The sequence below is a fragment of the Uloborus diversus genome, chromosome 2 (assembly GCF_026930045.1).
Source record: "Uloborus diversus isolate 005 chromosome 2, Udiv.v.3.1, whole genome shotgun sequence".
Taxonomy (NCBI): domain Eukaryota; kingdom Metazoa; phylum Arthropoda; class Arachnida; order Araneae; family Uloboridae; genus Uloborus; species Uloborus diversus.
In genome coordinates, this window is record NC_072732.1 from 193,204,051 (window position 1) to 193,215,655 (window position 11,605).

Genomic DNA, 11,605 nt, shown 5'->3' on the forward strand with positions numbered 1-11,605 from the left:
TCATCTCGCATAGTTTGTAGCTCAATACATTGAAACATAACTAATTTTACATGATGAAACTTTCTGACTTTTCATAAAATGACAATGTTTGAATGCCTACTTTATCACTTCAATAAAAAATATTGCTCAGATGGCAATAAGCATAACATTGCAAAAAAATAAAATAAAATAAAAAAACTGCATTGATTTTATTTATGTTTGGGAAATCATGCAAATAAACTAGAATGAAGCTAACAGATCGCTTTCATTTTCATCTAGCAAAGTTTCTGAAGTTTTTTATTTTTTTTTATATTTCCAGTTTTGCATTTGATTGAAAAATCAGAGTTCAGCAACTTCTGTTTTTTTGCATGCTGTATAGGTATAAAGTGTTTTGATGCTTAAATATTGCAAATTTGCTGTGATTTTTATCAATGAAGCATCAAGTTTCAATGCATTTGTTTTAAAAAGTTGTTTATTCTTTTAGATGAATGAAGATTTGATGATGCTGAGATCACAGTTACAGCTTCAGCAGCGGACTAATAAGGAGCTAGAAGATAAATTAAGGCAATTTGAAGTTCTGCTCAAGAATGAAAAAGAACAATACGCTACTTTGGAAAATGGAACAAAAGTGTTGCATCTGGAAATGCTGAGGCTGACCAGTGAAAAAAATGCCTTAATCTGTAAAGTGAATGATTTGGAAAAATTGAAACAGAGTTTTACGTATGCGAAAAAAGAACTGCATAAGGAAAGATTTAAAAATTCTGCTTTAGAAGAAGCAATGCATCAACCTAGGAATATTCATCGATGGAGGATGCTTAAAGTAAGTATTTCACATAAATATATTCTGTACAGTTTTAAGAGGTTTCACATTTATGTAGTCATAAGTTAAATATTTGATGCCAAAATCCAGGGGTGCCCCCCCCCCCAAGTTCAATGGTGCAATTCCCCCCCAAAATGTTTCTCAACTCTTTCCCTTTTTTATACTTTTTAGTTCTCTTTTTTAATTTAATTTTCTTTTTTTTTAAATATTTTATTTATTTATTTATTTATTTTGTTTTTTAGTTCTCTTTTTATTTATTTACTTTTTTAAAAATATTTTTTATTTGTTTATTTATTAATTTTTAATTATTATATTATTATTATTATTTTATTAGAAAAGTTCTCTGCTACGCCAAACACAAACTAAATAAATAAATGAAATGAAATATAAACAGAATAAAATAAAATGAATAATCTAAATTAAAAATAAATCAAGAACTACATTTAAATAAATAAATTAAAAAAAATCCCCCCCCAAAAATTTTGATGGCGCAACTTGCGCCATAATCACCCCCTGTGGGCACCCCTGCCAAAATCAAAATGAGTTAGATGAAAACATTCTTTGTTTCTTTTTTATAAGAAATCTTATTGGCTGTCTGTTGAAATGTCCCATGTCTTATTAGAATTAGTTTATATGTATGCTAAACTGTATCCAAGGTAGATTATGTATAAGTGCATGCTGTCTAAATCAGGAGCATTTCAAATTCTCAAAGAATAGTAAAACTCAAATTGCAAAAATCAGGTTTTTATCTATGACAAAATTTTATAAGTCCTCTTGATTTCAAATTTAGACTATGTTGGCTCTACTCAGTTGATTTTAATTAATTTCCCTTTTCTCTACATTTCGTTGCAATTCAAAATGTGTTATTAAAAATCATGTGTAAAAGCTTTAACTCACTTCAGTTATAGTTTATCAAATATATAACTCCTTTATCCTATTTGACTTCACGGTATAGCTATATCGAGTCAGGCTGTATTATACAGTTAATTATACAGTATAAGAAAATACACATGTTTGAAATAGCAATGTTGAGAAATATATTTGAATTAAAACATGTACTTACATGTAGAGGTTCAAAATTTGTATAATAATAAGCAACTACTGGCATTTAGACTTAAAAACTTGATAGATTTCAGAACTCCAACATTATTTATTTCACCCTGACTTTAGAAAATTTTTTCTACTTTCACTTTATTCCTCAAATAACTTTTTCTGAATCCTGTTCAATTAGGAGAAAGTTGTATATCACTGTCATTTTTCTTAAAAATCATCTTGGTTTCTAGATGCTGAAATAATGTCGTAATTTCTGTATATATATATGTACCTATGTTCAAGGCTCTAAAAAGACTTTGAATGTGGTTTTAAAACACATGCAACTGACGTCTAAAAAAATTCTCATAAAAATATTTCCTGAAAAAAATCTTCAAAATTTCTTACTAGATATTTTTTATGCAGGATAAAACTCAACTTTAATGCTGAAGAATTTGCTTTCATTATGGTGCATTAAAATTTTCAGGTTCTGTTTTCGGAGTTTTTGATGATTGGATGAACGACTTTCACTAACTTTCATGATTGAAAATTTTTCGAACAATGGAAATCTGATTATGTTACTGTGAAAATCTAAAATCTGGTAAATGTTGACATTAGTAAGTGAATATCAACATTCACATAGCAAAGATGTCGGTGAAAATCAAATATTTCTTCAAAAAATCATCAGTGAAAGTCAAAATTCTTCAATTTTGGACCTTCAAGGTAACTTTTGTATTTTTTTGTGCTATTAAAAATTTATTACTTTGTTTTTGAATAGGGCACAGATCCAGAAAAGTACAAATTGATAGAAAATTACCAAGCAGTTCAAAAACAGCTTCTTAAAAAAGCTATTGAAGGCCAGAAAAAGGATGAGAAATTATCAAGCATGACCAGAATCGTTGATCAGCTAAAAAATATAACATCTCGTCATAAATACTTTGAAACCAAATGCATGCAGCAGATAAATCAGAAAGAGTTATTAAGAGAAAAGGACGATAAAATCAAGGTATGTAGTTCTTAAATTTTGAGCAACTTGCTGGTGTTTTACCATTCATTTTCATACTTTGATTGGAATGCTCCATGGAACTCATCATGTAATTCACTTACGTTTGACCATCATGAAGTTTATCTTTTGTGGATTGGGGGACCTTCAGCCATGGTTGTAGAGGGAGGGAGGGAGGGGGGAGGGCAAAGAAACTTTTAATGCTTTCTTACAGTAATTTAGAGAAAAAACTTTTTCTCCAAAGTGAGCATTTTGGATTTAATACTAACTATAGAGAAACGTTGGTTATTAGATTTTTTTTTTGTACTTTATTTTCAGCAAAAACTAAATAAGCAAGCTTGAACAACAAAGTTTAAGTACAATAGAAGATAAAGATGCAAAAAAAAAAAAAAAAAAAAAAAAAAAAATGCAGGTATTCTCCGCTTTGCTTTATCTTCCTATAGCAGTTACATCACTTTCCCTTTGTCTTCCCAAAAGTTGTATTAAAAAAATGTTGGTTTACATTTGAAACCACAGAAAAAGAAATGTTTGCTTCTCAGAAAAAGTATTTTCTTCTTTTTTTAACCAATGAACAAAACTGATATTTTTCCAGACATCTAAATTCTTGGCAGTTTCACTTGCAACTTTTGTGTTGTATTCCTCCAGAAAACAGTAGAAATATTTTAATTATTATTAGTATTTTTTTTTTTTTACATTCAAAAAGCAATTGGCAAGCTAATTTTCTTTTACAAAGAAAATCATTCAAATGAATGAAGTATGAAGTGAAAGGGGGGGGGGGCGCTTGAAAACAGCACGAGCACCGAGACCAAAGGTCTATTGTACTATCCCCGCTTAGACTACTAAAGGAGCCCAGTAACAGAAATAAATCTCAGCAGTTGCCTAACCGAAATTCTAGGCAGTTCCCAGGTATCTACATAGTGGTATCCCAAGTGCTCAAATCTTTGTGCAGAGTAGAAGTCACATTCACATAGCACATGAATTGAGCTTTCATCAGCCATATGACATCCTCTACACGAAGGGTTGTCGATAACACCCATCAGATTAAGGTGCCTATTAAGAAAGCAGTGTCCAGTTAGTAACCTAACAGACTTCTTGATCTCATTCCTGCTCAAGTTAAGCAGTTTCTTGGACCTGAGCCAGGGAGGCTGCTGGTTCAGAGTCTTGGTCTGTCTTTGAGATTCGGACTGAAGCCACAGGCCATAAGATTCATCCATAAGAAGGTTCTTTGCAGTAGTCCTTACTGCATTGTAGGGCAGGCAGAGGACAGGCTCGGGTCCCATAAATGGTACATTGGAGCCCTGTTTAGCTAACTGATCTGCCAATTCGTTACCTAAAATGTCACGGTGACCAGGAACCCAGTAAAGGGAGACCCTATTACTGCCAGCTAGTCTTACCAGTGCATTATGGCACTCCCAAACTGTTTTGGTAGTAAAACAGTTACGATTGAGAGCTTTCAACACAGCTTGGCTATCAGAGAATATTCTGATAACCTTCCCACTTAGGCCTCGATCTAGGCAGTTGTTTACACAAGCTAATATGGCTAAAGTTTCTGCCTGGTAGACAGTAGCTAGCTTCCCTAAAGAGAAGCACAGATTAGTGTTATTGCTGCTGCAATATGCACCAGAACCAGTTCCAGACGAAGTCTTGGAACCATCTGTAAACCAGATTTCGTGTGCATTGCCAATGATATCCTTCCATTGCTCTCTGGACGGAAACACAATGTTATAATTGGCATTAAAGCTGAATTGTTTTAACATCCAGTCAGAAGGCATCATAAAGTAAGGATGCTTACTAGTCTTTGCACTCAGTTTATCGTACAGAGACAGGTAACGAGGGGACTTCCAGAGACCCATGAGCTTGAGGCGGTATGCACACAGAATCACCTCCATTTCCACTTGCTTATGCAATGGAAGAAGGCCTAGAAGTAGATCAAGGCTATGGGAAGGAGTAGTTCTCATGGCACTAGTGATAGTAATAGTAGCCATCCTTTGTACTTTGGCGAGGCAACCCTCAGCCGTAATGGTACAGGTTTTACCCCACCAGGCAATTGCCCCATATGTAACCGTAGGTACAATTACTCTAGTATAAACCCAGTGAGCGATTTTTGGAGAAAAGCCCCAATTAATACCAATTGCTCGTCTACAAGACCAAAAGATTCTCTTGGCCTTATCGGTAATTTGCTTAAGGTGAGAATTCCATGTCAAAGTTTTGTCAAAGATCACACCCAGGTACTTGACCTCACTAGAGTAGGCAAGAGGCGAACCAAAGAACTTAATTATCTTCAAGTCTTTGAGACGTTTACGAGTGAAGGGAATCAAGTCTTATTCGGATTGACCGTAAGACCTGCCTCCAAACACCACTTTTCAATTTCCTTAAGGGCAGACCCAATGAGATTTGTAACAGTTTCATGGAACCTACCCCTAATAACAAGGGTTATGTCGTCCGCATAGCCAGTGCAGTGCAGACCTTTGCGACGAATTCTTTCCAGAAGTTCATCAACCACCAGGCACCAAAGCAAAGGGGAGATAACGCTCCCTTGTGGGCAGCCATGGCAGTTACCCACCATCATAGTTCTGCCCAGCATGCAAGCTTTTGCCATACGGGTTGTTAGCAGACTATTAACCCAGGTACATATCATGGGATCAATTCCCTAAATCATTCAAATAGGATAACAAACTAATCTTTCTGTTGGAGTACATGCACGTTAAATTAAATTAAATTAATTTGCACATTAATTGAATAATATTTTTTTTATGACCTTGGTTATATCCCCTTTTGAGATACTATCCTGCGTTTATGATGTCTCCCAAAAAGTGCGATATGACGAGAGGTTACTGAATGTTTGAAAGTTTCTAAATTTGTTTTTCATTTCAGATTTTGTTTTTTATTTCAGGCTTTGACATTTGATGTAAATATGTATGAATCATACATATCCAAATATCAATCAGAAATTGCGTCATTGAAAGAAGAACTGAAGAAACTAAAAATGAATAATTTTTTTAAGCAGAAGAAGATATCACCAAGCAGGTGAATCACATCACAACCTATTTTGATTTTTATACTTTTTGAATTCATAATAGTAAGAAAAGACTCATTACACAAATATATAAACCATTTCTGAATGATAATGTGTCAAAGTTTAGTATAACAGAAAGTTAAAAGGAAAAATGTTGACCACTAATACTTTTGAAGTAAATTTACATAAATATTGATATAATTTTGATAAACTGTTTGCTATTACAACTTACTGATAAAGATGGATGTTTTGTGAATAGTTTTTCCTTATGCCATTTAGAGATACGGCAAATTTGTTTAGTATTTCTATGTAGGTGATGAGGATTGTCAAAAAATCTTGAGTGCAGGAATTTGGTGAGTAAAATTAAATAATGCAAAGGAACTGCATATATTTTTTAAAGGTTTACATATATTTTATGTGACAGACCAAAAAATTGCAGTACTGTGCAAAAATCTTTTTAATGATGTATATTCTTCCTATTTTTACATAAGAAAGTATTTGTTATGGTTTGCGTTATTGGCATAGGATTTTAATTTCATCAATCAAATGCAAATACAGTAAACTCCTGATTATCTGCCGAATAGGGTGGCATGGTAACCGCCGATAATTAGAATAATAGATAGGAAACAATACTAATGCATATAATAGCTAAAAAAATACGGAAAACACTCACACATACATTTAAATTATAGCCAAAAGTGTAACATTGACTGTATTTACAGTAAAAAATATATGTGAAAGCTAAATAATAACAAAAACACAATAGGGAAGTTTTCGATTTTTCAATTTTATTTTTATATGATAGAGTAACATGTATGAACATCATAGGTGAAAAAATTTTTGCGATACGATAAGTAGTTTTTTTTAAATTAATTTTTAAAGTTCAAGCGCCTGTGACGTCAGATGGCATAGGAAGTGACGTCCGATAGGAGAGAAACGCTAGCGAACCGGTTCCCATGTCATGGGAGAAATCGAAGAACGTGCATTAGAAGATGAAACGTAAAAGGCTTATCTCCTCGCGTTTCTGGAACATTAAACCTCTCATCCTCTCGGAAATATTCGAATATCACCATTGATATTATTTGAGAAAGATTAATTAGATTGTGCTTTAACGAATCCGGCCTCCATAGTGTGTTCAAAAGGATTATTGAATTTCTAAAAAATAAAAATATCAGCGCGCTCAAAATGTCCCTAGCGAAAACAAGGGATCTTCGGCGGAAGGCTGCCCATTCGCGCCCTGTGACGTAGGCTCGTGACGTTTCAGAAGAGCGCACTTTTGCGCGTGGATTTTTAAAAATTCATTAAAAATCAACCACGGTGTTTTAAAATTCGGCGATGGTGAATTTTTTAGTTTTGAGGGTCAATTAACAATATGCAATAGCCAAAATATGAACATTTAACAGGTTGCAACTTCCCTATTATAAGTTAAAAAACATTTAATGGCTCTTGATTTTTTACAAAAAAGTTTTAAGGCATCTCCGTTTAAAAAAAAATTTGAAAAGACCCGGGGATAATAGGGAGTTTACTGTATTTGACAACAATAATTCATTTATCTTGAATAAAAGTGTGTGATTTATCCCTATTTTGAGATAGTGAATTAAGAAAGGTCATTTCAAAATATAATTCCTTTGCATACTGACTCTCTGCAATCAGTCCTTGATCATCTAGCAGCATCCTTTTATCATTTACATTAGTTGCAGCAGTGTGTATTTATTTTTTATTAATATCTACATTGACAAGCTAGCAATGTTTGATATACATGCTTTGGAGCAACAAGAATCATTTTATTGGTTCCAGAAACTGGAGCTAGGCAAGGAAAAAACCCCATAATTATACTTTGAGGAAATTGTTCCCTGTAACTGAAACACTTTGAAATTTCTATCACAAATTTGAACTAGACAATTTTTGGTTTGTCAACATAAACAGCCAATTCAAAGGTGATCATTTCAGTTAAGAAATATTTATGATCCCTCAAATTTTGTAACTGCTTTAAATTGTGTGTTATCAGTTTCTATTCATGCTTCATACAAGACCAAGCTTATTTTTACAGCTAAGTGCTTCAGTATTTTATATTGAATTTATTAGTGGCTGCTCAATTTCCAAGATTGATGAAGTTGACTAGACCCCCCCCCCCTAAAAAACCCTCTTGGCTTTGCAGCAATTTATGTTTTTCACACAAAAGTCTAGTGATTTAAAATTTGGAATTGCAAATGTTTAGAATTAATGCATAAAGGAATTTCCTTAAACATATCAAAAACTTTCAAACTTCTACAAGTTCTGTTAGACTATCATAGTTTTCTATCTCCGGATCTTAAAAGTTTGTGCTTGATGCGTTGTACTTTTTTCACAACTTTATCTAAATTGTTTGTTTCCACGAAAGATTTTTGAAACTTTTGTAAGTGGTTTTCTCCCACCCAAACATTTTTAAGGGAGGTCATCTGAAAAATTTTGATGGGAGTCCCTTTATCCCATTCACAGAGTTTTAGCCCTTGTAACAAATAAACTTTTTTTTTTTATCCCTGAAAGATTTTAGAAAGTTGTTCTTACATGTAATATTTGTTAATTATTACATTTTTACTTGTGTCTTCATTTAAAATAGGTATTTTATATAACTTTTTTATATTGTCAGTTTCTAGTATAAAATAAAAAGTGTCCTTGAAAAATTTTAATGTTTTACCAGTTTCTTTAAAGGCTACAATATTATTTGATTCATATTTTTCATTAAAACTCACTTAAAATTGGTTTCATCTAAAAACCTGGTTTAGGGTAATTATGTACATTAACAAAAACATACATATGGAGTTAATTTCTTTTTTGTTGTGTAGGCTGTGGTTCATTTACGATGAATTCTGGCTGATGTTTCGTCTGACATGTCTAAAACTTCTTTACAGCTCAAATGAATTTGAAGGAGAAGTCCCTGCTGTGTGATCTTGATCTTAATACTCATTTAATGGGGCAATAATCTTAAGATTTGGTGGTACTACTTTTTCATTGGCTGATCCGCTTTAACATTACGAGGACATCTAATCCAGTTCGTCAACTTTGGTTCCAGTGGTTATTGGATAGATAGGTGAGGAATTTTTTGTACACCGGTTTTAAGAAATAGTCCCAAGACAGGGCATCACATAGCACTGCAGTCACAAACGTCTTTTAAATATTGTATGAAAGTGTGTTTAGTGAATAGGGGTTAGATCCCCTTACAATGACTACCTTTCAGAGCATGCTCAATCCATTTATTTTCACAGATGAGATATTTTATGCATATATTTGTACTTTATTTGTACACTAGTGGTATCCGCACGGCTTTGCCTGTAGTTGTAAATTAAAAGGTCCTTCGGTTCGCCTGCATATTTACAAATAATGGATGACGAATTTCTCGCCAATTGGCTATGTTCATTCGCTCTCCCATTCCACGTCATGAAAATTTCGTAATTTACTCGTCCATCTTGTGAAAATTTGCTCTGGAAAATTTTCCTAAAATTGAAATAGAAAAAGAACAAAATCGAATTTTTGAAAAATCGCTTTGAGATGCACACCCCCATGCTACAAATTAACTTTGTGCCAAATTTCATGGAAATCGGCCGAATGGTCTAGGCGCTATGCGCATCACAGAGATCCAGACATCCTACAGACATCCAGACAAAGAGACTTTGAGCTTTATTACTAGTAAAGATGTTACGTGTACAAATCATTATTTTTGAAGTACAGAAATATTTATCAGAACGTTTACATATTATGATTTTTTATATTCGATTACATCAGAATTTCCAAAGCATAAGTTAGAAATTCCAAAAATTAAATGCAAGTACATGCATAAAAATGTCTCATCCACGCAAGGGGATTTAGCAAGCAGCAACATGGTGCAACCAAAGGTTAAAGTTCCAAGTCACTCATTGCAATGTTTGTTAAGCATCTGCATCGGTTCAAACAGACAAGTGATTTTGAACAAGTGACAATTCTTTGATTGCATCATGTTACTATTGAGTCATTCACGGACCTAATTATCAAATCGTGCCCACTCAACCATCTCCGATTTGCATGAAATTTTATAGAATTGTAGAGGTGCCTTTGAAACTAATTTATGCCAATTTTCAGCTTCCGAGATCCAAATCCTGAGGATTTAGGATTTTCCAAAAAAGGGCTTCAAAATGGCAGATGAGTTTTTTTGTGACAAATTGTCATGTTTAGGCTAAAGTTGTAGAAAATTTTATCCCACTGAAACCCTGAAATTTTGGGAGTTTAAAGTACGTTTGGCTCTTTGTACATTTGCCTGTGAAGGAGCTCATTAGCTATTGTGACTTACGCATATGCAAACTTATGAAAAAGCTCAGTAGGGAAATTTTAGGTTGGATTTTACGTTGTTATAAAATTTAAACAAAAATATTTCTAAGACTCATATTTTGTGATTCTATTGTCAAAATACTTGTTTTTAATGGGTTAGAATTGCAGAGCTTAAATATTTATTTATCACAAGATAGTCAAAGTGGTTATCAAAATTGTTCAAGTGAAAAATAGCCTGTTTTCAAAGCACTGTAGCTCAAGTTTGTCACCTTGCTTCTTTTTTTTTTCTAAGACCAAAAGATTTTTCCATATGAAAATAAGTTTTTTCTCCTATGGTGTTCTTTTAGAAAAGGATGAAAAAAATGAGCTCAAAATTCTGCCTGTTGTAATAAATTGCCAAGCTTAAGGTAACAGGGGTCTGGCCAGAGGATATTTGGGTTCGTTAACGGACCCTTCACAAAAATCCGATCAACCAAAACGGACCTTTCACAAAATCCCGATCAAACAAAACGGACCTTTCACAAAATCCCGATCAAACAAAACGGACCCTTCAAAAATTCTGATATACAAGATCAGATCTGTCACAAATTGTTTATTGAAAGAGCAAATCTGAAAGCAAAATAACGCATATTTCTGTGTATAAACCGATAATTTTTGGAAGCTTTTTTAAAGTCAAATTAGAGGGATCAGCTTATACAAAATCGGCTAATTTTGAAAAAAAAAAGAAAGAAAGAAAAAATCGGCACTCTTGCGATGCTCCTGCAAGCGATAAATAATTGCTACTGCCAAATAAATACAATGGTTGTTTGTTTTATCACAGCTAATTAGCAGCGGTGTTGTTGTAAACTTTTCTGAAAAGGCATTGGTAAAGCACTTTTCTCCGCTCATGATTTAATAAACAATAATAATATATATCTGCGAAATGAACTTAGAACTGCAAAGGGATAGCAAGGGTGAGGAAAAAATATGATCGCTTCAGATAGGGTTACCAACTTCAAAACTATCACCACTTAGCGTCTGGCGTTGAACATTTATAATGACTTGATTAGAAAATATTCTCATGATTTTGACGGCTTGTTAATATTTGCGAAAATCATATGGGTTTTAATTTTTCGATGCTAATAAGGATGATTAACTTTAAATAAACTCTTTTAATTACCGTTTTTTTTTCTTTATATGTCTACATTTTGAAAAATGCAATCTTTTAACATCCGATATGAGAATCATATTTTGTTCTTTTTTCAAGCTAACTTCGCTTTATTAGGTTCAAATAAATGAAAAGTCTCTTTATTTCTGTTAGAACTCTCATTTCAAGTTTTTAAAGCAAAATTCCATTTTCTGTTATGAGTCAAAAATTAAAGTGCTGAATAGATGGTTTATTTTATTTTATTTTTGGGGGGGGGGGCAACTGTGTTTATAGATATTAATGATATGTTATCATAGGACTCTAAAATGCAATTTTAAAATAATTTTATCG

General features: G+C 33.0%; 1 protein-coding gene across 1 annotated transcript in view; it reads left to right on the top strand.

The window, feature by feature from the left end:
- Positions 1 to 11,605, top strand: part of LOC129216740 (uncharacterized) — an 83,538-nt gene that overhangs the window by 60,043 nt on the left and 11,890 nt on the right. The window contains exons 13-16 of the mRNA XM_054850956.1: positions 464 to 799; positions 2,607 to 2,834; positions 5,725 to 5,858; positions 6,194 to 6,200. Of these exons, the coding sequence (XP_054706931.1) occupies positions 464 to 799; positions 2,607 to 2,834; positions 5,725 to 5,858; positions 6,194 to 6,200 (705 nt within the window). The remainder of the gene's footprint in view (positions 1 to 463; positions 800 to 2,606; positions 2,835 to 5,724; positions 5,859 to 6,193; positions 6,201 to 11,605) is intronic.